At 34.2% G+C, this 27586-nt stretch overlaps 1 protein-coding gene across 1 annotated transcript in view; it reads left to right on the plus strand.

Moving 5' to 3' along the window:
- LOC124369214 (GAS2-like protein 1) overlaps positions 1-27586 on the plus strand; it is a 115511-nt gene that overhangs the window by 74630 nt on the left and 13295 nt on the right. Inside the window, exons 4-5 of the mRNA XM_046827055.1 lie at positions 7479-7693; positions 25666-25773. Coding sequence (XP_046683011.1) covers positions 7479-7693; positions 25666-25773 — 323 coding nt within the window. The remainder of the gene's footprint in view (positions 1-7478; positions 7694-25665; positions 25774-27586) is intronic.

Below are 27586 nucleotides of genomic sequence, written 5' to 3' on the forward strand. Positions count from 1 at the left end.
GTGACACATTGGTTTATGCTGTACCGGTAGGTTCGACTGAAATGTATAAACTGTCCAATTAACTAGCGATTGCGATTATTTATCAAAACATGCAAACAGCTTGTCTTAAGCGTATCTATAGGGCTCGTGTGAAACCCTAATTTTAACGTTTTACAGTTCTTAATGTAATAAAGACTGTCATTAAATGTATCGTGGTTTTTTGTGGATTTCCACATTTAAGTTGCAAAATTTACAAAACAATTTCGTAGTGAGCGAAGAAGAAACGTGTGTACGAAGTTCTATGTATGTACCTTCAGTAGGTTCGGAGATTACGTGAATATGAAAATTGTCATAACCAATATCGCGGTTATATCACAGTATTTATAGGGTGCATACATGACCCTAATGGTAATTTTAATATTTTGACAATTATGAATGTGATAAAAAGGATCACTAAAGCCACAAATGTCCCAAATTAACTTAGATAATTATTAAAAAACTTAAATAGGTTATAATAGAATTATTAAATGTCATTTGAAAGGTAAATTCAGAAGAAACACAATGACTTGAACAAAACATCTCACTACGATCCTAGCAAAGATTCTGGGCAAACAATCCCTTACAAATGTAGGGGATTGTTAAATACGAGTGTAAATTCAGTCCTGATACGCTTGGATATATTCCAAACCGATTGAGATATCAATGTACAAAATTCACCATACTTGTTAAATTACTTTTTTTGGATTTTTGAAGGTAAAAGAAACTTTACTCCCTTTCCAAATTAGGAAACTAGGAAGTAGGAAGGTGTAACTTTCAATTTAAAATTGCCTTCTTCCTAATGTACCATATATATCCTCATAATCTCTTTCCACGTTTATGTAATTATCTAAACTCCTGAAGAATTGGAAATAATTCGCTCCTGGTTGCTACCTTTTTGGAATGAAACATTATAACTACAGGTATTTCATTATGTAATCGGAATGCTGCTATAGATATGACTATTCCGTTATAAAGTTGGAGCTCCACGTCTTTGTTAGTGGTAAATGTGTTATTGCTACCCGTTCTTGAACTATCCTAAAATAAGTTGCTATCAAACCATCATTTTTGTACTAATGTGGCGTGGGGCAATTTTTTAACCGTCTTAAAGTTTCCCTTATGTACTGTCTTGGTACTAGATGGCAAAAGTTTCCCCTAATAGTTCTGTTTGGGATTCACGCTTCAATAAAAAATGTCTTATAGTTATTATCATTGAGTTGGTCTACTGTGACTCTTTTTGTCAATCAAAACTTTAAACATTTTTAATCATTCATGTATGTATGGTTCTAACAATCCATAAGTTTTTGACTTTAAAATGTCTATTTTGCTTTCCAACTTTTCATAGTGCATATATTCGTGGTGTTATAATGGAAATATAAACATATTAAAACTTATTAAAATTTAGTGTATGTAAAGTTTTGAGAAGTTTCAATTTATTTGAGTGTGTCCAAAGCCAAGTTATGGTATTTCTGGGCTCTTATTTGTTATTTTATTCGAATATTAAAACATTTTGAAAACGAATTTGGACAGTACATACACTTATCATAATATTCGCAATATAAAAATTTGTAATTCATACATTTCAAAATATTGATACATATATCTAATCAGTAATTCAAAGTGTTAAAGTTTTAATAAGGTTTTGTTCTCAGGGAAAATACCTTTGAGGCCTCAGGCGAGATACATACATCTATTTATGCCATAAAAAAATAAGGAAGTTTTTACTCCTTTTTTTTAATATATCGTTTGAAAGAGATTACTACCATTCTCGCAAGTTGTCTCAGTATGTATTATTGGTAGGTCACTATGGTCTTCCGTATCTTAGGTGTACATAACTTGGATTTGCATTGTTAAGAAGTTTTATTCCATTTACTATTAAACATCAATAGTGTTGGATACTATATTAATAGTAAATAAATAAATGAAAAATATATACAGGGTGGCGCATATGTCAGTTTTTTCACAAGAGAAATTTAAAACAGTTATAGGTTAATTGGATAAATCACTTTTAGGCAAGAAAACATATTCATTATATGAAATTATACCATTCAATGTTATAGCAGTTGTTCGAAATTTCCACCTTAATTTCACTCTCAATGACTGAGAACAAAATCACAAATTTTTAGCAATAAAGGTTTATCGTTGTTAAAAAGTTCAAATGCATTTGTAATTAAGTTTCTGGATTCGTCAAGATTTTGCGGTTTTGAAGCATACACAGTCTCCTTTATAATACCCCACAGTGAAAAATCACATGGGGTCAGGTCTGACAAGCGTGTAGGCCAATCGATTGTACCAAGGCGACCAGTCCATTCATTAAATGTGTTATTAAAAAAATCTCGAACTTGGATACCGAAATGTGCTGGGGCACCATCTTGTTGCCAGATGAGCGAATGAATATTGAAAACAGGATTGTTTCTGAGTTAACATTTCCTTGAATAAAATAAGGAACAATCAGTGCAGTACTCGAAATACCTCCCCATACGATAACACCAGGCATATTGAGTGCTGCCTGGATTACGTTATGAGGATTTACATCCGACCTGTAAACACAGTTATGCCGATTGACGTGTCCATTTAGTTTGAAACATGCTTCATCACACCACAAAATTTATCGCAAGTAATTTTGGTCAGCCTCTGAACTGTCTCACAGAATTCCAATCGCCTTTCGGAATCACCCTCGTGAAGCGGTTGGAGTAAACATGAACGGTATGGTTTAAATTTTATTTGTTTTAACATTCTTTGCACGCTTCTTCTTGATAGTTCTAGTTTGCAGATGCCTTACTAGTCGATTTACCGGGACTGGCTACAAAAGTTTGAGCAACTGTCTGTAGGTTTTCTCCGTTGCAAAGTAATCGTGGACGACCATATTTCGGGGCATTTAAAACGCTTCCTGTGTTTTCAAGTTTCTTATTTACCTTCCGCATGTACTGTCGAGTGGGTATCGCGACACCTGGATATTTACCACTAAATGTTTCAATTATTATAGCAGTATTTGTATTATGCTTCCACCACAACTGAAGGATTTAAACTCGTTGTTGGGTTGTAAACATTTTTGAAACATACACAAACAAATAACAGATGCAAAGAGCGTCACTATACACTAGCCACTGAAAAAGACAACAATGAACTTACTCCGTGTTGCTGCCAAGTTAACATTGTAACCAACCTATCGAAACAAAATATCCCAATTTATGGGAAACTGACATAGGCGCCACTCTGTAAAGTTTTGGTTTTATGTTAGTGTGAAGAGGTATTTAATATATTTTAAAGCTAGAGGAGTTTATAAACATTTATTGTTAGTCATGAGAGCTTTGGAGGGTTAAGAACCAACATGTACAAGCAGATGCGTTGCAGTCCCGAGAGTATAATATTTATTAAAGCGTAGTTTGCGTTCTTTTTGATTTTTGCTGTCTTAAAATTATAGAAACATTTGTATTGCAATATAATAATGAGATTAGTCTAAAATTTTAAGTTTAACATCTTGTTGTACTAAACATTCAGTAATGAATAAGTGCTTCTTTATGCCTAGTGTGACGAAGGTTTTAAAACAGCATATATAACATTACAACACTGTTTGAAACAATCCCTGCTAAAATAACTGTAGCCAAAATTGGGAAGCCTTTTATCTCTGAAGCAATTGGAGTTAATGGCAGATTTATTTCAGCGCATACACGTGGACACTATCATTGTGAACTAATGATTCAGCAACAGGGTCGACTTATCCAGTCAATGTACCCGTTTGGGTTACACCCCACTTCATCAATTATTCAACTTTGACATTTCGCAGTCTTAAAGGGCTTCACGAGGCAACACATACCATATGTGGCTTCCGTAGTCCAATTAAAATGTACATCCTCTGCCTTGACGTTTAAGTAATATTGGTTCTTACGCTGACGTCAAAAGTTTCAGCGTTGGACCATTTGTTTCGTAACTATATCAGCAGCTATAGTTAAATTAAGGAATATCGGAAACCTTCACTTTATTGAAGAAACTCACTCATTGACAGCTGCATGCATTTCCTGTTATGCAGAGTTTCCTGTAAACTCTGGAAAACAATGCATGTTTCAACGGAATAGTATATAGCATACATTAGCGATATCGGTTATCGCTGTGTAATCAGCATCTGTCTAATAATAAAAGTCTATTTATAATATTAGTTACAATTAGACTTTGGATATTGATGATTGACTTGAAATGAATTCTAATGGGAATATGAAAAAAGTAAATTCAAGAAATTGTTGACATCAACAGTGTTATATTTTATAAAAGTAACGTCTTTTTGGAGATTTGCTATTGTTCAGCTGTACAACATATCACTAACATTAAGTTTCGTGATCAAGAATCTGGCATCTTTCTGTATATACCTAAGATTACCCTTTTATAGCATTAACCTGAAACAAAAAGCATTTATCAGACTATTTCTGCATGACAATTTTGAAAAATCCAGTAAGTTTTTTGATTCCGCCTATTACAACTAATAGCGCCAAAATCGTTGGTTTTCAGCCAAGTATTAAATAAAAAATTATAGATACTGCACAAAGTTGGATGCACATCCATTTTTGTGTCTAAGAATTGAAAAAAAAATACAGTTAATTATTCTTAAACATGTCTTCTTCTTGTTTTCATGTACTTTAACTGCATATTCCGGCTGTAGAAAACTAAAAGTTTACTAAAAATAAATTGGTGTTCATTCTTGGCTTCATATTTAAAGGAACAAAAACAAAAAATTACGTTGATATTTCAACATATTTTACACATTTAAAAACTTCGTTGCCTGTTGTGATTGAGTACAAAGATTTTGTCCATAAAAAGCTTTCACACTACAGACACAAAAGTTTAAAATACGATAGTTATATTGAGACAAGTAGAAGATTTTATTATTTCAGCAAATCATGTTTAATACCTACATCGCTTTTTAACCCTTTATTTCCCCTGACATCACTTATAAGTCCCAAGGTAATGTAAATAACTAAACTATCCATTGTTATTATATAGTGCTAAACGATGCTAAAATAGAACTTAGTAACACTTTATCTACATAAGAAAAATCCTATTTATTTTCTATAAGCATCTAAATACCATATTACCTTGCGGGAAACTAATAATTCTTTTCATTACAGACTACTTCACCACTTCTGTTCTACTTCACCATTTCATAATAGATAATGAAAGTAGTTTAATAGAATACTGATTACTTTTGGAAACTTTATTTAGTACTACGTTTTTTTAAGAAAACATACTACTTAGTGAACACTTTCAATGAATTTACAATGCATCGGTTTGAGCAACCCCAACAGAAACGATGAAAAAAAAAGATGTAGATAAGAAATATATGTGTGAAAAAAAGGACGGTAAGAATCTAAGAATCCTGTAAGGGCAACATTACAGCACTTTGACCTTTTAACCCCAAATCAATAGTGTTTTTCCTTTGACCAAGAGGACCCTATATACGAAGTGTCTAGATCCTTTCCATCAAGAGTTACTGCTCAGACGTACAGACAGGCAACTGCACGGTTTTGATAATTACCTGTCTTGTCCTTTATAAAGCCCAAATATATTCATATGAGACTAGTCTCTGCTGTCTGTCCTTATTATACTCCATTAAATGTGTTATATAAAATGAATTTTTTCATTTGTTTTTAACTAATTGCTTTGTCGAAACGAAAAAGCCCTCGATATGAAGCATTTATCAAGGACTCCGAGATAAACAACTATCTCCAAGCAGTTCCGTCCTTTGGGTTTTACATGTAGCTCTACGGGTTTCTAAACAACACTACTTTTGAAAGGAGGAAGGTTTTTACGGTGAATTTGTAAAACCATTAAGTTTTGACATCCATACTAATTTTTTTTTTTTATATCGTTAACATTAAAATACAAATTTAGGCTCATTTAGACTACACATGTCAATGCTATTTGTCTTGTTTTGAAATAAATTGTAAACATAATTCTCTTTTTTTATTAACAATATACTGAGTGCCCCAAAATTACAGGACCAAACTTCACCAAATTGTTCAGGAGGTCAAACTGAACGAAAAATGTTATATAATGTATAGTCCTATCTTGCTTCGTTTACCTTAGATCGGCCATTTTGTTTTTTACATATAATTAATTTTATTTGCAATATGGGTTTACCGATTTTGTTGAAACTTGGCATAAATATTATAAACATGAATATAAGTTGTAAAAAAATATTTTTTTTAATCTTATGTGTATTTTCAAAATGGCGGCCATTTAAAATATTAAAACTTAAATAACTTGAAAACCAACCGTTTTATTAAAATGGCCGATCTAAGGTAAACGAAGCAAGATAGGACTATACATTATATAACATTTTTCGTTCAGTTTGACCTCCTGAACAATTTGGTGGAGTTTGGTCCTGTAATTTTGGGACACCCTGTATGTATACAACGCTTATTTCAAGGAGGAGTGATTCAAAACTACATCACACTATGTCTACAAATACTTTTATTTCTGCATAATTTCGTGCTCATACACAACACAACTTCGTGTGATTTTTGTATTTACTTAAACATTTTTTACAATCTAACTGCCAAGGAATATGAGCATCTATTTCAATTGTTAGAATTGTGTCTCACAAGACCCCTTATAATGGACTTGTAATTCAAGTCAAAGAATTTGTATCGATACATCATCTTACCATTGGAATATTCAAAATGCCATCACTAGGGTAATGTGTGACTGTACGATTCATCATTCTTTCTCTTTGACAACCAACTGTGAAATAGTGCTGTGAACAAGTAGGGGTAGAGTAAAAAAACATTAGTGAACTTGACACATTATAACTAAGGGTTAAGGCCTACGTAAAGTGCTAATGTATAATGTGCGTGAACAAATGTATACTGGTTACATGATATGAGAATAGTGTACATGACATAACGCCCAACACTATTATTTGGCTGACAGAACTGGAAATTTTCTATAGCCTCACCTGTCGCTCGAGTACATTTTCCGGCTGACAGAGTTGAGTATTACTGCAGCTGTCACGTAACGCCCGAGAGTGTTTTGGCTGACAAAGTTAGTTAGCTATCACAGTTGTCACGTGATTCTCGAAACTATCTAATAAGGGGACAGACTAGAGGATTTATCGAAGTTGTTGTGTGGTATCCGAGACTATTTTCCGGCTGACAGAGTTGAGTATTACTGCAGCTGCTGTCACGTAACGCCCGAGAGTGTTTTGGCTGACAAAGTTAGTTAGCTATCACAGTTGTCACGTGATTCTCGAAACTATCTAATAAGGGACAGACTAGAGAATTTATCGAAGTTGTTGTGTGGTATCCGAGACTATTTTCTGGCTGATAGATTCGTAGATTAATCGTAGCTATCTCGAGACGACTTATAATAAATATTATCAGATTATAAGAGTTGTTAACTGGATTGTATATTGAATTGTATTATACTAATTTAGTCATTGAAACAGGGTATTCTATAAGTTTTTTTTGCAGGTATGCCGGCACCTATGCTGGTCCAACTGGAGAGGGAGATCGATAGAGAGATCGCAGCGGACAAGCGGGACCTGAAGCGTGGACTGAGTGCATGCCAGGGATATGACTATGAGGATGATGAGGACGAGAGTGACCTCAGTGATACTGAGGACTGTCGGCAGTACGGCCCCTTGCCTCAAATTGTCACCAACGACCTCAAGAGTCTTGACGAAATGGTTAGTATAAACCTCTGCATTCTGTAAATGTTAAAATAATCATTAATAATGCACTTACGAGTTGTTACTTCAACATCACGATTAAGGATTACAACAATACAATTTGAAACCACTTTCTATATTCCGAAGATATCAGGAAGATAAGACCGTTGGGGGATTATAGATCCATCGAGAGAGGGGTTCTAAGCAGAAAAGTAAACTACATTTAAGGGCATCTGTCATGAAAAAAAATTTTTTTTGGGGAATTTTGGTTTTTATTTATTAATATAGAGGCTTTAAGTGCAATATTCTCTTTAAAAATGTATATAATATACCTTTTATACTATAATATTAACCTTATATAAAAAATATATATATAAAGGCTTGCAACTGTTGTTTGGCGTTGAGCACCACTCCTTATAGATAAACAACAAACAATAAAATAGATATTAATTTGGGTTTTTGTTATGTTGGTACTGTTTTGCTTTTATAGTCCTGGTTTTAGGCTGATATCACACACTGTCAGCAATATGACAGATGGTCATCTGTTGTTTATTATTTTAGTGTTGGAGTTATTGGTGAAGTTTTGAAATACCTGTGTTTTGTGATTGCGAAGTTTCCCTGTTGTTTTTTATTTGTAAAGGAGTTTATTGCAAATTGAATGTAGATTAAAAATGGGTAATAAGAAAGAGAGTAGGAACTAAAAACTATTTACAAGAAGAAGACAGTTGTTCGTAGCAAGAAAACAGTAGTAACCTCAGGTAATTAAGAGATAGCCCTATAAAAACAGATAAACAAATTAAAGAACAAAGAAAAAAAAAAAAAGCTAAAAAAAAACAAAAAAAAACCTTAAAAGCGCGTAAAACCCGAGCCACAACTACTAAAACTCACAAAACACACCACCCACTATCTACCACAAAACACCAAAAAACAAAAAAAAAACAAACCACCGCACAGCATCCAAACCATCGAATCGCCACCCGCCAATGGAGCACAAAAAAACACTATCTCCGACAACCAACCAAAAAACCCTAAAAAAAACCACAACTCACCGCCCACCCCCAAACACAAAAAAAAACCCCACCAACAAAACCACAGCCACCCCTCAACTAACTTCCACTACGAAAACAGAATAGCCACTAATCCCCCCAAAAAAACCAATCACCGAACAAAAAATCCAACAACACACACACCAAAAAAAAACGCACCGCTTCTACCCAAGTTGTTTCCACCATCCCATGAGAAATTGAGCCCAACCTAGCCTGCTATGATAATTCAACTGAATACCTTAACCGTATGGGACATAGTAAACATTGTAACAGCTAGAATCATTTTTGAAAGATGTTGCAGTGTGTAGGGTTTGGGTCATGGCAAACCTATCATTTAGTCGAAAACCATTAGCAGGGCTCGCAGTAACAAATTTCCGTCTCCTGTAGCTGTGGCATGTAAACAAAAGCTTTTGACAACTGTCCCAAACAACAGATATTAGGCCTAGGCCCTATTGAGGCACCAAGCAAGAAGTTTCACAATGCTACTAAGACGTTGAACCAAAGGTAGTATAACGGCTTGCTGTAATAGGAAAGGGCAAATACTGCCTGCCCCAACCTTTGCGGCATGATAATTTACCCGCTACCGCCGCCCAGCAAGTATTTCAATCCAATCAACATGGAAGCAGTTTTTGTCCAAGCCATGTAGAAAGTGTGTGTGAAAACTGCGTATGAAGAGAGCAGAGAACAGAAGGCAGTTATTGAAAATGGAAATTCTATAGGACTTATGTGTTGTTGTTGCCTGAAGCTGGCAAAAGCGAGGCCACACCTCGCTAAATGGCGTTTTGTCACAATAACATCAGCAGAATACGGGGTAAAGTCATAGATATTTATTCAATGTCAAAATACAGTAACTGCCCCTCAAGAGAACAAGCAACCAACACCTTTTAGAAATATGCAAGGCAAATTATGTAGTTAGCAGTGGAGGAATGGAAGCTCGAAGGTGCGACTGCAATGTTCAAAAGATCCGAGACTAAATACGGTGGTATCGCTATGTGGAGTAACCTTGGAGATGGTGACTCCAATGGCTATGCAGCAGTTGTGGCAGAACATCCATAAGGCCCAGATGTGTCCATGCTCAAGAAGTTGGAATTGTAGGACACATCCCAGAAGTAGGATGGGGACAAAATAAGGACTGTTTAATCATGAAAAATAAAGGCTTGAAGCTTTCTACGAAAATCTCTATCTCTGGGAAAGGTTAGGCTAAACAGGGAAGGCGATCCAACAAATAACCAAATAGACTAAGGACTAGCCATCCGTAGGAATACACACAGCGTGGAAGCCATGAGCGAGCAGTTGTGGGCGTTGTAAAACTGTCAAGGTTCAGCACTACTATAACGAAAGCCTTACATATTTGTTATTTATCCCAGACACCGAAGACACATGGTGTAAGTATAACAAAGCCGGCCAAAGATAAAAACTAAATATACCACACCCGCATTTATCACCACCTCTCACCTGTTCTAATGAAAGCAATCATAACCTATTATTAAATCTTTGTGCAGCCTAAACTACTCAGAAAATGTCTCAAATGAAATCTCAAAATCCTAATTGATCTAATAATAATGTCATTTGGGCCTCGGCTCCCTAAACGCAAACGCAACCTTTGTTACACTAAAGGTGCTCTTAGGCTAGTGAGTCTATGAAGGCAGTCCTATCATTCAATGATGGGTACAAGCCTCCAAAGTGGGAAGAGTTTTAGAGCACATTGGTCTAGAACCAGGACTGAATATGCGGTTAGCTTTAAAACTCTCGACACCCAGCGGAATTCGCAAAAGCAGATAAAGCGGCTACCGACATTGAAAAAAAAATCAGGCAATCAAGGACTATTAGCCAAAAAGGAAGCTGGAATGGATCTGTATCAAGAACAGAGTAAGGATCCAGACAACTCCCATCCTACAAGCCGGCCATCATTAAAACAAGGTATGAGTCCTCAAAATTAGCTACCCTTCTTGCTTTTTCCTCGCTCTGATTTGCCGAAACTTGTTATTTTTTAAAACTTTGGGGCCCTATAACTCCAAAAACTACTAGGCCTACCCCAGTCAAATTTTTATACAGTATTCTACTAACAATTGCCTAGTTCCCCTCATGGAATTTAGAAATATCTCTTGTCAATGAGGAACAGTAACATTTTACCTTATAAAAAAGTTAGTTAAAAACAATAAATTATAAAAAAAATTATAACTTTTTAATTTTTTTCAAATTTAAAAACCTCATGAGAAGACCTAGATTATAAGCTAATTTAATAAGTAAAATAAAAATCAGGAACTCTATCTATACACCATTACTCAGTAGATATAGGGTTCCCAAAGTTAAGCATTATGTGCTTAAGGAGGTCGGACTGCCCTTAATAGTTTTTGGTTAAAATAGTCAACTCGACACCGGCCAAAAGACAAGATTTATTTAATACTAACATGCAATTCACACAAAAATATACGTTTTCAAATGTTATAACGTGTATGGATATTAAATGTTTTGTGTGATTTGCGAATAGGAAAAAGCCTTAGCTTATATCAATTAGAAATAGAATAAATAATTTGAGTCCTTTTAATACAAAACTTCAGTTCTTAAAATTTATACATTTCCAGAAAACAACACAGTTTAACATTAGGTAAAGTAGAAACAAATTTCAATTACCATTCTACTTTTACTCGTATTATTATTATTCAGGATTCTCCTCAAAAATCTTTCTAAAAGTTATTTAAGAAAAAAGCATTTAAGGGAAGTATTTAAAAGGAGAACAACATGATACCTTCGACTCACTCAGTGTAGAACCTCTTAGAATGACTACTCTGTCCGGGGGTTGGGCTCTTATAACGACACCCATACACGGACACAGCTGACTTCCGCAACCTCTAGTTAGTAACTGGTACACAATATAGTCTTATTATTTACAACGGATTATCGAAGCATCTGACAGAACATAACTAAAGTCCACAATTAAAAAAAATGGAACACTTTTTATGACTATGAAGAAGAATCACGTGGTTTGGGTAAAAGGTTCCATCTTTTTAAGATAACAACCAGTTCAAAACATTATTTCATAACTTTTTTTGGTAGCTTTCCGAATAATTTTATTTGATTAACTTTTGTTAATTCTGCGTTTTTTTTTGCGTTCCCATAACGGTTACCGATATCCCCTTGATTTGTGTAGTGAAAACGTCGCTGCCCTTTGACTTAGGCACAGATAAATTAGATAGTGAATTAAATTGATGCAGTAAATGCTTTATAATACAACAAGCGAACAACGCAGACAGTAATGAAACAAAAACAGATTTTATTTACAATACATCACGAGAGTAAGTTACTTATGTTTTCAGTTTGTCACTCAGACATGTTTCATTATGGGCCGACTAAATTCAAATTCCAAGTCACGCAAGAGCAAACACCTACAAGCACTTTCACACAGAACAAATAAGGAAAACCACAGAGATAAAGCCAGGTTTAAACAGTAAATGAGTGACGAGGCAAACCTAACCGGTATCCGACAGTATACAAGTACATTGTGCTGTATGGCACCCACAGGCAGTGAAAGACTTGGGTGTGTCATCGGGTCAAAATCTCCAACATGGCCGCTACGACACAACTTATAATTTCAGAATAATTCGTTCTTATAAAATACTCCTTATACAATCCTCACTTACTTCAATGGGTGTACCTCATTTACTATCATCAACCTAACTGTACAGTATTTATACATTATTGTAGAACTAAGTTTATAAAAACGTTACAGATATAAAAAGTAATTGTTTTGCTAATTATCAAAACTCCGTTATTTCTGAGACACCAGCTCTATTAAAGCTAATTTCTGAGTGTTGGAGAATTGAGGATGGGGAGGGGTTGCTGAAAATGTTTAATAGGAAAATCAATTAGTATAGTGTGTTAAATATTTGTATGAGACAAGGAAAAAAGTAAACAAATAAGTATTTTATGATTTTGAAAATAATTGCGATTATTTTTAATGCTAGTATTAATATAAGCATAATATATACTGAATAAAGGATTGTATCAAACTAGGGTAGTCTTAAAAACTAAGTTTGATACTGACACGCTACATACGCTCCTCCAAAATAATGTGTATTAGAGGCAAAATGTGTATTTCAGATACTTATCTCTAAATAGAAAGTGTACCAGACAGGTAGCCGAGGGCTGACTACAGATCAGCTGATGTTTCATTTCCCCTCCGCCTCCCACAACAGTTGAGTTAAGCCCTATACAGGCTCGTGAGTTATGGCAACGAGTTGCGTTACTACGAGTTTGTCTTTTCACGTTCCGATGTGGGCTTTCATAATCTTCCCACAGCAACTTTCGATGTGTGTATAATGGCGTCTTATGTTATATCATAAAGTCTACGTCTCAACCTATCCTTGGAGTTAGAACTTGAACCACCTTCACAATTTAATGCATTTCGTAATACGGATTTAAAATCACCTAACGGGGAGACGCGTGACATTTAATAGCGGAACGTATTGTTGAGGTCGGACTAGATTACTATTAAATATGTATTTATGGCAACCGGTATCTTGTTACACGCTGTCCAATGCTTATGAGAATATGTATGTCCATTACTCATTTCTGCGCGATTTCTTTTGAGTCCATCAGATTAATAATGCAACAAAACACGTATGGATGAAGAAATTTACTGCCACTGACATCCATATTAACACAATCGACCTTGAAATGCTGGAGTGTAAGAGAGAGCCGACGTTACGTTAACACGACAGGAATACGAGGACGTTTGACACATTCTACATGAGTTGATGGTTTTGGGCCCGACACGATCCGTCAATTGGTAAGTAGGCCACTTCACTCAATAAAGAGACCGACCGCCGCCCGCCGTGCCGCCCGCCTCGCCGCTACGTGCCTGCCCGTACCATGTAGGCTACATATCAGGCGAGAGTGTAAACACGACAGCAGTAGGTGTTATCGTCAGCCGGGTTGCTGCGTCGTGACTTATTTACATTATAACTATCCAACAAAGAAATCTTATATGGTGGTGAATATTCTCGTATTGAAGTGTGATATGAAAATAAAATATGCAGCCATCGCATATATTTTTGATAATCCCGATAACAAAATCTGTTTTTATAAGATCACTGGCAGTGGAGTCTATATGAGATAAATTGATTGTTTATCAGATACGTAACTGTAGTAGATTATCTTATGATTTCATTAAACCGGATTATAAATATTCTATACTTTATTTGAAGAGTCGTGGTCCTTGAAGAATTGTGGACCCTTACACACACTAAAACATCTGACCGCCCAAACCCTGGCTGCTCTGTCATTAACTGGGGCCATAAAGTACAAAATTTAGTAATTTATTTGTTAATGTATTTTCATTATTTTGTAAAATATATATATGGCCTTGCAAAATAAATCAAATGAAAGCCTGGAAAAATGTGGCATTTTAAAGTGTTTTAATTATAATTTTAATATTGCCTTATACAGTTAAAGGTCAGATTTAGTATTTCATACGTCATGTTTGAACTAATTAAGTATTACATTTATGCCGTACAACTATTTTTTTTAAATAGTGAACAGAACTGGTCATTAGGAACAATGAGTAAAAAAGGAGCCCTATTTCTAGGGCTACAGTGCTTAGAGTGGCGGGAATATATTATGATCCTTCAAGGGCTACGGGTACGGACAGAGTGTACGTGATCCACAAAACAAACAATCCGCGTGATTAAATTTTTGGGTAAAGACTATGTTTACAAATATTCAATAATTTTCACGTTGAAACTGTATTTAACGGTTAATCAAGATGTAGAATTCGAAAAAAATGATTACATGTATTTATTTTGTCAATAAACACGATATCAGTTTCTTACAAATCTTTCAATGTAAACACGAGGTGCATTTATGTACCTTTAGAGAAATGGGAAGCTAAATACAAATGCATCCCAAAAAAGAAATTCGTCAAAACTATGAATGAATACGGGTAAAGTTAATATTTTCCCATGCCTGCTGTGTAAAATCACTATTATCAGGTCGTGCAGGTCAATCACGAGCACTAAAGCAAGCGATCACGACAAGATATTGTCTAACCAAGAACGATCTTTTTGCAAGTCAATCTGTGCTATCGGCTTTCTCGCCGTGGGACTGTCTCAGATTTCGATCGGACCTGTCCGACTTGATGGTTGAGCAATATGCAGGAGGGCAGTGTTACCCGATACGCTACATTGGAGTTCCGGGCGAGCTATATGGATACTTCAGCACCACGCCGCGCCGCGCGCCAAAACTTTCTGCCTTACTTACTTTCTAGCACAGTTTACAAAATTCTAGATTCTAACGTTTCCTCTGCCATAACAAGGTTGTGTTACATACTCAGCCACTATATCATAGGTGTATACCTAAATAAATCAATTTTGAAAGAGCTCACAGTAAAAGACGTCCTTGGGTTAGTTAGAGATAGCGCAGGACAAAATTTGTATGTTACCATATCACTTTTTATCAGTAATATTAACCTTGCTCTTTAAAGATATAAATCTTGTTCCTTTAGAATATTAATATTATTATTCTCTTAGGAAGAGGAGGTAATCTCACGATCTTTGGATCCTTATACCAACGCATTGGCTTTCGAATCTGAGTAAGGAATAGCGCAAATTCAAATTCTGCTTGAAACGGAGGATTAATTTCCAGTTTGTGCAGTACCGATTTTTCCCACCCTTGTATGTTAAGTTCCCCGAGCGAAAAGGGTTAGGCTACAAAAGGAGTTACCTTATATTATTACTAAAACTGTTGAGTGGAAATAATTTAAATAACTAAATTGCATGAAGTATGATAAAGGCAAACGGAGTACCTATAGGAAATGCATGCCCATAAACTCTTAAACAAATAGTGTTTGGTAACATGCTGTGACCGTCAAAGCTTTATATACAAAGTCTGGTTCTACATGGAGTTTCAGTCCGTATTTTAGCCATAGGTTATCCAATACTAGAATAAAACATTAAATGTGACAGCTGGTTAGTTTTAATGGCTTTTCAATTAATTTGCAATAAGCCGCCCCTTATCACTTAAAATGTTTGGGCTACGGAAATTTTATATTTTCAAAAAATAACATTTTATAGATTTAGTACAGTTTGGAATAATATAGACATGAATAGTATTATTTGAAGCTCGTATCACGAACTATCTGGATCATATTTTGGTGTAGGCTGTTAATAAAGGAATGTCAATAAAAACAAAACCTAGTTTTTTCAATACAATTTAGTAGTTCATTTTTTAACTTACAAGTTCATTTTAAAAGAACATATTATTTTTTTAACCATAATGTTTAGGATTGAAACATATTTAATGGGAAATACGTTACAATTAACCCTTTACAGTAAACCGATTGACAGTTATTCGAGACGGGTGGTCTGAAACATCCTCCATAGTTTGCTGAAAAATTGCAGTTCTACTACTACGGGCTCCATAAATATTCAGGCCATCTAGTATAAAAGTCTTGTTTACAAAAACATGAACTCTGCATGTGTAAAGCCCCTTTCGACATTTCTAGACATCGCAACGGGAGCGTAGTCATAACCTTTTCGGACCAAAACCATGTAAAGAATCAAACAAGAAGTTTAATATCAAGGTTATAAGGATGTGTGTTTTTAAATTTATTTATTGATTAAAGGGAAAATTCTTTATGGCAGTGGATTATTACTACACGAGTGTAAGTACGGAAAATTGAGGTGACGTGTCCCAGTACTTTGGTATAATTGTTCACTTAACCTAGTTTGTCTTGTTATGTGTTAGGCTATTTATCCACCTGAAGAAGAGACAAGATTTCAGTAGTACTTACGTTGTTTTGCAACACTTAATGATGGCAAATGTCCGTAACTATTGTCATAACCTACTTCTTCTCTCCGTTCTTCTCCATGTAATACGAAGACAACTACAATAAATACTTCCAAGTGTTCTTTTAGTTGCTGTTCCCAACATTCATGGCGTATTCTATGTATTATGGGGAGGTCAAAGATACTAAAGCGATCTATTATTGATTTATTAAATTTTTTACTCTCAACTATGTAATCAGACAGTATCACTATGACACTAAAAGAGCTTGAACTACACATAAATATTTGTACATCGTGCACTAAGACCACAGGAAGATCTTATATCCCCCATAAGTTCACTGCAGAAACAACGCATTGCAGGTATTCAATAAAATAGGAAAGTGTTGTGTTGCATGTGGGATTAGGGAGGAAAGAGGCCAAAGAGATCATAAAGATTTCTATCGATGTCTTCCATTTTGTTTGTTCATTTCACAACCTTGCTCCCCTGTTCTGATGTAAAACGACGTTTGCTACATACGTAAATTTAATTTCACCTCATGTGTTATTGTGAGTTTCCCTACATATAACGTACAGTAAAAATATTTCTAATGATATGGAAAATTAACTTTGGAAAATTTTGGGTTAAAGATTACGTTAATTACCTGTAAAATGTCCCTTTTAATTTAAGTGGCAACATTAATTTTAATTTAAACCATACATAATGATGTAGAAATAAATACATTTTAAAATGCGCACTTAAAATGTATTAACCACATGGCAATTCGTAAATGCATATAACATGAATTTTGACCAACTTTTGTAATTGTGGTTAACTACATTAATAGTCTGTTGAATATTAATTTATAAAATATTCCGTATTAGCACAAGCCACTAAATCTCAAAACAATTTTGTTTTGTCTTAAAATAGCAAGTATATTGTATTTTTATTATCAATATATTACAGTAAAATTTGAATAATTCCAAGGATTAATAACCATTAAAGGTTTTATATATGATGGTTTGTAATTGTGAGTAGGTTTTATTTAACCTAGTGTGTTATGTATTCCTGATAAAAAATTGCAAAATATTATATACTACGTATTGAAAGATTGATCGTTTTATATATATGAAACAAATAGCAAATATATATGAACAAATATATATGAAACAAAGCTAATTTATTCCAATACAATTATTAAACAGGAATGTCATCTATGAGTTTTTTAAATAATAACTATTAAAAAGTAAAATTTAAGTCTTCAAATTGATAAAAAAATATTATTTTGCAGTTGCACGAGAAGAAAAAACTCCTTCAGTTCTAAAAACATTTATGGATTGAAAATTATAATTTAACGCTTTTGAAGTTAAAGCAAAATCTTCTGTTACAATGTAATAGGTTACGTAACATATTTGTATGAACAAACCAGCAAAGTTCTTCTTCGCATTCAGGGTCCGTACCCCTGTAAAGGCAGTCACGACAAATCAATACGGAACAACACGCCCCAGTCGTACCGCACTGTGCTCTCCACTGCCAGGAAAAAGAAAACCTGCTAACAACTCGAGTAATTGTTGTGAATTTCATTGCTATCAAATTAATTCCTTAAATATTTCATTAAATGATTATTTCATGTTAGTGAGTAAGTGTCCTTAGCTTTACTGACTATCTTTAATAGCATCTCTATTCTTTAAAATTTGTCATTCATTACATTATCAATCTTAAAAACTGAAGTTTCAGAATAATTGAAGTGTAACCCTTTACTTTAAATATCCATTTAGATACATCATCGTGACTGTGTCTACTCTAAGAAATATCGCACTTACTATATATTGACAAGTAAAGTGTTAAACTAGCCAACGTAATAACTGGTTAACTATTTACTTAGCATGTGCCTATTTAGATACGCTATTTTCTTTGTCGATACCCACACTATACAGGAATTCCTACGAGTAACCCGACAACCTTCTCAGCTGGTTTCCTTTCATCACAATAATGAAAACAGTTCATATAAACATATGTCCGGAAACGCTTTCTTAGCGTGCTTCGCTGGCAAAAGATTTCCCCCGATTTTTTATGAAAGTACGGAAATAAAGCGAAACTGATTATATTTATATATGTATTATATGTATATATATATATATATATATATATATATATATATATATATATATATATATATAAATAAAGATTTAACAAAATGAGTATTTTTTAATTTCAAAAGAGTGGCCGAGAAATATCATTTTTATTTTATTTTGTAATGGAAAATAATTTGACCCAGAACTGAACATTGAGGCACACGCACATCAACTGTTTCAAAATCACTGTACACCTTTCCTATTTTCACACATTGCTTTCTATCTTTTAAGTCACTGTCAAACCATTGGAGGGGCGGATCCCTCAAACCCACTAATCATAACTTTAATAATAATATTTTATGATCCACTGTATGTCTTTGCTGTGTCAATATAATTAACTGCAAAATGTTTTCCCATCATTGATTTTTGCCATCATGATCTTCTTCAGCTTTCCTCATATTCACTAACAGCTTATTTCGAAATTATGTATAGTGCTCCTTCAATCTATACATCTTTTTTTTAATATCAGCTCGTCTGCGTAAATAACCAGTTATCCAAGGCGTTTCTTTACATAAGACTTTTGTAATTTCAATCTTCTCTTTGCATTTACTTATGGGACTTTGCAAAATATTAATAAAACGATCAAATGCATTTGAGACTGTATTCTTATTGCGGGCTCGTGCCCAGTGTATACTCTTAAATTTAAAATGGACCCTTAAATTGTTGGCATCATCAGAAATTGTAGTTAGTTTTTTGTATCAATATTTACCCTTAAAACAACTATTTACTGATCTAATACCAAGATAGAATTTTAAAGCATCGTATTTAACGTCATTCTTGATTTTATTCAATCTAACGAAACAGTGATGAGTGCAGGTTTTACATAGACAATGGAGCTTAACACATAACTGGCCATTAAGCCTAGATACGAGTGAGCCATGTCATCATCTAGTTTATGTCACTATTAAGAATCAAGTTTTTTCCAACTCAACACGCTATTAAGTACTTGGTATCAACGAGGAATTGAGCTATGGGGAAGCCATTCATCCTGTACAATGCAAGGAGGACGAAGTCCACGCTATCTGTGTGGTGAGTTGGAGACAGTCAGCCGACTGCACGTCTGTCAGTATGTCTACACTGCAGTGATAAAGGACCGAGTGTACTCCCGATCGATAATCGTCGTTACGATGATTGAAAGTTTTGTAACCATCAATTTTATACAAATTTATTTTGTTACTAGTAATCTAAACTTCAGTAAGCACTATGAAATCAGGAAGTTAAGATTATACAATTCCCAACTTAAAATACTTTGTGTATTCTTATTAAAAACACTCAAACGTTACTTTCGAACAAACTGCTGAGAGTTTTATTCGTGACCATCAGAAGTTATGGAACAAATATAAATAACTATATAGTCCATTAAACATATCTTGGTTTACATAGTTAAAAAATGCAAAATTCAAAGATTATTTAAATAACTTACTGTTTTCTACGAACATGCATACTCGTATGGATATTGGATGAAAATTCCAATTAATTTTTACGAACAAAAACATTCATAGCCCTTATTAAACATATTTAAAATGTTAAAGAACATTTAACAGTGGGAAAACTTTTCACCACACACCTGATATGGGTAGTTGCAGCTAACCAATTCACTTGATATATACTTGTAATATTAGAAACCGCCTACCCCCGAACCCCTATGCACTATGGATGTAATCATCGTAATATTTTTCTCCAAGTCGTTTGAAGCAACTGACTGAAGGAGTGAGTCACTAGAGCGAGGAGTGGAGGACGATGACTGCAACAATAGACTAATTAGCACAAGACATTAGGTGAACAGGACAATAATGTTTAAGTACATATGTTTATTTAACAGCCTCACTCTAAGTGACAGTTTGGCTGAGTAATCTGAGAACCTACTGCATCTGTATAAGGTCCAGTACAGGCTATACGGCTGCTATTGTCTAGCTCTCTAGATGATGGCTTGATTACTGGGTCTGATCAGGCAGGCCTTAATCTGAGCTCCCTAAATAAACATTGTGAATAATCTGTAGTGAACTGTAGAAGGGGTATTGCACGTCGGTTGATTTCTAACTATTTAAATAGTTCAAGAGTGCGATGTATATGTTTCTATATACGGCGAAAAGTTTTAAACGAGGGGTTAAAAAAATTGATCAACGATCATTCTTATAACGCCACAATGAAATCATATGCTTTTGGTTGGTATAACATACAAATTTGCAGAATATATTTCTAATACCATCCTTTTGATAAGGGGTTTATTTTCGGTAACGCCGGTGTATTCCCAATACCGCACTGATGATGAGATAAGATAAGGCAGATGGACTCAGATACTCAATACCTCCTTCACGCTAGTAAAATAGCATTGCTAACGAAGCCAGTATAAATCCAATTGATCTTTTAGCTTCTGAAATACGGCCCACTGTTGTTTTCCAATTCTATGAGGTTGATGCCAGGACCAGTTATGTTATCAATGCCACCTTTATGCAAGTAAGATGGTAATGCAAAACATGTATATTTCTAATCGATAATACAGTCCACGCTATGAGGTGGCTGAGATAAAATTTCAGATAAAGTTATGTATTCAAACCGAAATCTGTGGTTACTTACTAGGCTGACGTGATTGGGTTCATGGAGTTCTTAGTCTTACCTTCACGTTGACCAGAAAGAGTTGTTCAAAAAGCGATGCATATTTAATAGCTTTTGAACCTAGTTTAACAGAGTTTCCAGTGAAACCAGTTTATACCAATGATAAATTGGTGTAAAGTTGATGAGATAAGGATGCTTGGTGGAGCTGACGTGATAATATAAAGATATATGATTATATAATAGACAGTTTGATAGGCTGGTGTATGCTTTGATTTAATCTGGAAAGGCAGAGAATGCTACTACGACTAGTACTAGACTTGAACATAATAATATATTTTGTCTTTTGCATAAAATGTTTGAAACTGTTTCTTTCAATTGTTTGACAATAATTTATTTACAGTACGCTCTTGTGGCCATACTCTTAAACAAAGTCTACTAATCGTTGCTTAAGGGGAGCAGGTCGATGAAAATTAAAAAAATTAGAAAAATTTTTTTATTGCATTTTTTAATAGTTTAAAGTGTGTATTTTAAAAATATGTAAGTATTAATGCTCAAATAAATTTATAAAATTACCAAAAAAAATTCACAAACAAATGATGTTCACTAGTTTTTTGCAGCAGTTCGTAAGATGTTGGCTGACACAATCATATATATCATGTGTGTTAGTTATAAGTATGTTATGGCTTTGCTCTGTTGGTCAACCTGGTACTGACAACTGGGAATACAGATGACAGAAAGAATATTGCTTTATTTGTTTTGATATGCTTAGGAGGTTTATGTTATATGTGTTTGGGTCGGATAATTGTGTTTTACTAAAAGTGTTGCACTTTATTCATAGTTAGTGGTAGATTAGGAGTGTGTATTGTTTCTTGAAGTGTTTTACAACTTCTTATAACCATGCCAAGAGCAAAGGTTAGTTACAAAACTAAATCTAAACGTGAGTTTAGAGGAAACAAGTACCGTAAAGTTGGACTCTAAATCTAGGCCTACCCAAACAGATTCTGCTAGCCCTAGCCCTAGGCCTACTACTAATGCAAACATTAGCTCTGCTTCTAAAAAACTGTCCTTTGATAAATATGACAATTATGAAGGAACTGGAATGGTTAGTGTTATTTTGGATCTTAAGTTTATTTAGTGAGCAATTTAAAAAATTTGTAAAAATGTAAATTCTGCGATAGCGAAGACTGCATAGAACTTTGTGCTACGGATAAGAAAAGATTTGTATTGGCTGTGAATATTGAACTGAAATGTTGTGTTTGTTTGGAATCAACTAATCTTTACAACTCTAAAAAAAATGAGAATGGAAAATATGAGGTAAACTTGAAATTTATTTACGGCATGAGAACGATCGGAAAAGGTATCAGTGCAGGTAACATTCTGTGTTCATTATTAGACTTACCTTTACCACCTCAAAAAATAGGACCTTGTAGTAACATAATATATCAGGCTGTTGAAAATTGTGCTAGTGAAAGTAATGAAGCAGGCAATTGAGGAAGCTGTGTCTGTAAATGAGTGTGAAGAAACGTCAAAAAGAGATTTGACGGTTTGTTTAGATGGGTCTTGGCAAAGGAGGGGACACAAGTCACTGAATGGGGTTGTCAGCGTAACATCATTAGATACTGGCAAGGTGTTGGATGTTTCCATAATGTCCCAAATACTGTCAAATCTGCACTGTACATGAAAATAAAAAAAAAATAGTACCTGATCATATATGTTCCAAAAAACTACGAAGGGTCAAGTGGCGGCATGGAAGTTGCGGGTGCCCTAGATGTTTTCCGAAAGTCCAGAGATCGAAATGTACGGTATGTACGATACTTAGGAGATGGTGACAGGCAATGGTTTTAAAAAGGTGGTTGACGATAAGCCATATGGAGATGAAGTAGAAGTAAGAAAACTGGAATGCGTCAATCATGTCAAGAAGAGAATGGGGAGTAGACTAAGGGAATTGAAGAAACGGTTGGGAAAAACAAAACTAAAAGATAATAGAGCAATAGGGGGCAAGAATAGGCTAACAAATAATGACATAGACAAGCTGCAAGAATATTATGGCCTAGCTATAAAAAGAGGTGGATCAGATCTTCAACAAATGGTTAAAAATGTGTGGGCAACTTATTTCCACAAAATATCGAATGATGATGACACTCCGCAACATGGCCTATGTCCAAAGGGGCCGGAGTCGTGGTGCGGTTATAATAAAGCCGAAGCCCTACATCAGACTTTCAGCCATAAGTTACACAATTTGCCATATGAAGTGATGGTACAGATCAAACAAATTTATAGAGATTTAGCCAATCCGGATCTTCTAAAAAAATGCCTTGACCAAAAGACTCAAAACCAGAACGAAAGTTTCAACAATGCCGTCTGGTCTAAGGTGCCTAAAAATGTTTTTGTAAGGCTAAACACTCTAAAACTTGGCATATATGATGCAGTTTTAACTTTTAATAATGGATTCACCAGCAAATTGGATGTGTATAACAAGCTAGGAATCAAACTGAGCGAGAAGTCTGTTGCCGCATAGCGAAATTTTGATACAATACGATTGAAAAAAGGCAGAAAAATCTGCTTTAGACATGACCAAGGAGGCTAGAGTTGCTAGGAGAAAAAGAAAACTTGCATTAGAAGAGGAAAATGAAGACCCAGATGACCCTGAGTACGGAGCTGGGATGTTTTAGCAGCAAAAGGTTAGTTTAGCAGTCATTTTTGCCTTTACCGGACATTTCCCGGAAACTTGGTTTTTTTCATATAAAGGTACATGTATCTCAAAAAACTATAAATGCTAGAGAATTGAAAATTTTGGTATGCATACAGAACAGTGCAATTCCAAATGGTGTTGCATCTTTTTATCATTCTATCTAAAAAAACAAATGAGAAAAAAAGATTTTTTGGTATATAAAAAAATAATTTTTTATACACACAATATTTAAAAATTCCTAAAAAAAATTTTTTTTAAATATTATTTTACTAAAGTTGCAAGAGATGTTTATAAAGGAGTACTCTTTGCCTAAAAAAAATTTGAAGGTTGTAACTTACTTAGTTTTGACAATACATGTACCTAAAGTTTGTAAATTTAACATGCGCGGGATAGGAACGACCCGCTCCCCTTAAAGTAGCAAATTATCATAACTGCTAGCAACTTAAGGGGGTTCGGTATCCAAAAAATGAAATTTTTATAAATTTTCGTGTTTTAATATTTTATTATTCTATGACTAATTCCTGACATTTAAATGCAAAAACTATTAAAATCCGATGATGGGAACTATTTTTATTTTTATTTTGAAAAATATACTACATGCCAACAATTTAGTGTTTCCATTGCAACTGAAGTATTTGTTATAGTAACACAGTTGTATTCTTCCTGCTGTCATCATGAACAAGATAAAGCCTATTTTTACAGACCTAAGTGCACCTGATTTGCTTCGTAAATGTCTCCACGGTAAGTCACAAAACCCAAATGAGTCCGTAAACCAAGTAATCTGGTCTCGCCTGCCAAAAACTCTCTTTGTTCGCATACACACCTTGCACTTTGGAGTGTATGATGCCATAAGTTCCTTCAATAAAGGAAATATGGCAAAATGTATGGTTTTACAACATCTTGGAATGACTGTTGGACATAATTTTTGTGAAGCAATGAAAAAGCTGGACATAGCTCGCTTACAAAAAGCTCAACGCATGGCTACCGAAGTCGCAAAAAAAATCAAGCCAAGCTCGCTCAAGTGCCAAGAGGAAGCTGGAAGATCAGTGGGAAGAGTTGGAGGATCCTGATAACCCTAGTTATGCAGCTGGATGTCATTAATATTATAATAAAGGTCAATGAATTAACTTATTTGATGTGTGTTGCCTTTAGCTGCGATTTCCCGAAAATTAACTTTTTTATCACTTATGTACCTTTTTCTCAAGATTCACTGATCAGATTAACATTAAAAAAAATACACATGTAATTAAGACCAGTACACACATTTAGAGCGGAAGACATTATAAAAATCTATTTTAAATTTTTATTAAAAAAATTATAATTATAAATTATTTTACAAAAAATGAATAAATTTTTTATTTACAACAAATTAAATAAAAACTTCTTTTTTTTAACTTTGTTCCACTCTAAATGTTAACAAAGGTCTAAATAGTAGTGTCCTAAAGTTTGATGACGATAGCTTTAAAGGTTTCTGAGAAGAAGGTACATAAAATTGGCCAAATTAACATGGGAAGGATAGGGCATACCGAACCCCCTATAGAACCCCCATACCGAACAGTTAATATCATAATATATATATATATATATATATATATATATATATATATATATTATAAATTTGAGAAGTTTAAGGGTTTAAAATAATCTATAAAACTGGCTGTGCCTGGAACAAATAAATAGAGTATGATTTTTTTTAGACTGCAAAATAACGTGTATATTTAATATACCCTGTTAAACCAATTTGTGAAAATACTTGTAACTTCCTAGCACACAACTAACTAGTTGAGCTACTGCCTACAGGTGCGAGATCTGGTGGAGAAGTGTCGCTGTCCAACTCAGTTCCCCATGATCAGGGTGTCCGAGGGCAAGTACCGCATAGGAGACACGAAGGTTCTCATTTTTGTCAGGGTAAGTATTATTCCATAAAATATTAACCTAAGAAACTTTGATTAATATTATTCAGCTGGAGACGCACGTCCTTTGTTAGCCAACACTTAATTGCGTACTAGAAGTGTTAGATCTCCAGTACCTAGTAGTGTCTTTGTCGACAAGGCCCATAGGCTACACTCAGTCTTTGGTTCCTTGCTTATTATTTCTTTAAAATGATACTATTCAACGTTTAATATGGCATGTGATCGTCATAGTTTAACCACGTTAAAATTTGTATACTGACTGTTGAAGAAATTGGAGAATGCTTTAGAGCTTAATGCTATTAATTGAATGAGACCCTATGGCCGCCCGGTCAAAGACTTTGATCTACTTATGGATAGTACAGGTTCGAGTACTGTCTGTGACCACTTAGAAGTATCATTGATCTTGTACTTTATTGACTCTCATCCTTATTCTTTTTAATACAATCCTTGCACATGGCAATGGTCCATAAGGCTAATAGGGATCGACCTTTCCTTAAAAGATAAAGAAAATTGAATCTGTTTTATCAGAGAATGTATTATTTTGTTTTATCATTCAAAGATAAGTTACAATTAAACCTTGATTTATTTATGGACATTATTGGCTACCGAGTTTGGTTTGTATTCGTTTAAGTGAAATATATCAGACACAGCATTCTGAAGGAGAAATAGATTAGGCAGGTAACTTGTTTTCTGTAAAACGTATTATTAAATTAATGAGGCTCTAGAGTTATAGTAAATAACGCGACATGCGAAAGAATCAGTTCTTATAACACTAATAATTGACCGTATTAATTGATTATATGATGATCATCGTTTATATTTAGATGCTCTGTGATCGAATTGTAGGAAAACTCCAGGTAAAACAAACAATAGTCATAAGTTACTTCAGTAAAACAAAGTTTAAGGAAATAATAAACGTTCTGTGTTTTAAGATAACAGTAATAAAACAAATGATAATGAAATGATGTAATGATAATAATAATAATTAGAACATTCTGTGTTATTATTGAACTGGATGTATATGTGGATAAGGTAAATGGTTGACATATACCAGATTTATCGAACGTATCTTCAATCAAGTGTTGGTTTGTAACAACTTACTTTTTACTTACTTTTTTACGCATTACTTTTTTCGATTACCTGATTGGCATTCCGTCTTACAACTTGATAGTTATAAAATTCCACATTCCACTATTCTATTCGGCTCGAATCTCGAAAAGAAATATTTAATTTATTATCTATCAAGGATTTCTTTAAAATCAGTATAACACTTTTAAAATACAATATTACAATTTAATCATATTTAAAGGATTGATCTTTTCTCCCTTGACTTCAGTAAAAATCTCAGTTTTCGTTTGAGAGAGATTTCATACCGGAGTAAGTAATCATTTTTTTGGATGATATATTCCATTTTTCTCAATGCCGGTTTCAATTCAATATCTCTTTTAAATAGCATTACCCCCTAACAGCCTAGTGTTGTCATATGGATACAGTTGTACGCGCAGTACTTACACAAAACATAGTCACTGTCGGTATTAATATGGGTTGTGACGAGTTAAATTAGCTAGTACATCAATTATTTAACCCCTAACAGCCTAGTGTTGCCATATGGGCACAGATGTACGCGCAGTACTTACACAGAACGGGTTAATTATCCATCGGTTTGCACTAAAATAAGTTTTACCATTCTTAGAAACGTGTTTCTTATCTAAAGTCAGAGAGTCTTAAACTCCTCTACAGTTTTGTTATAACTTTTTTAAGCTATACAATTATTTAGGGTGCGGAGCGTGGATATTTACGTTAGGTAA

Source organism: Homalodisca vitripennis, chromosome X (genome assembly GCF_021130785.1).
Source record: "Homalodisca vitripennis isolate AUS2020 chromosome X, UT_GWSS_2.1, whole genome shotgun sequence".
Classification (NCBI taxonomy): Eukaryota; Metazoa; Arthropoda; class Insecta; order Hemiptera; family Cicadellidae; genus Homalodisca; species Homalodisca vitripennis.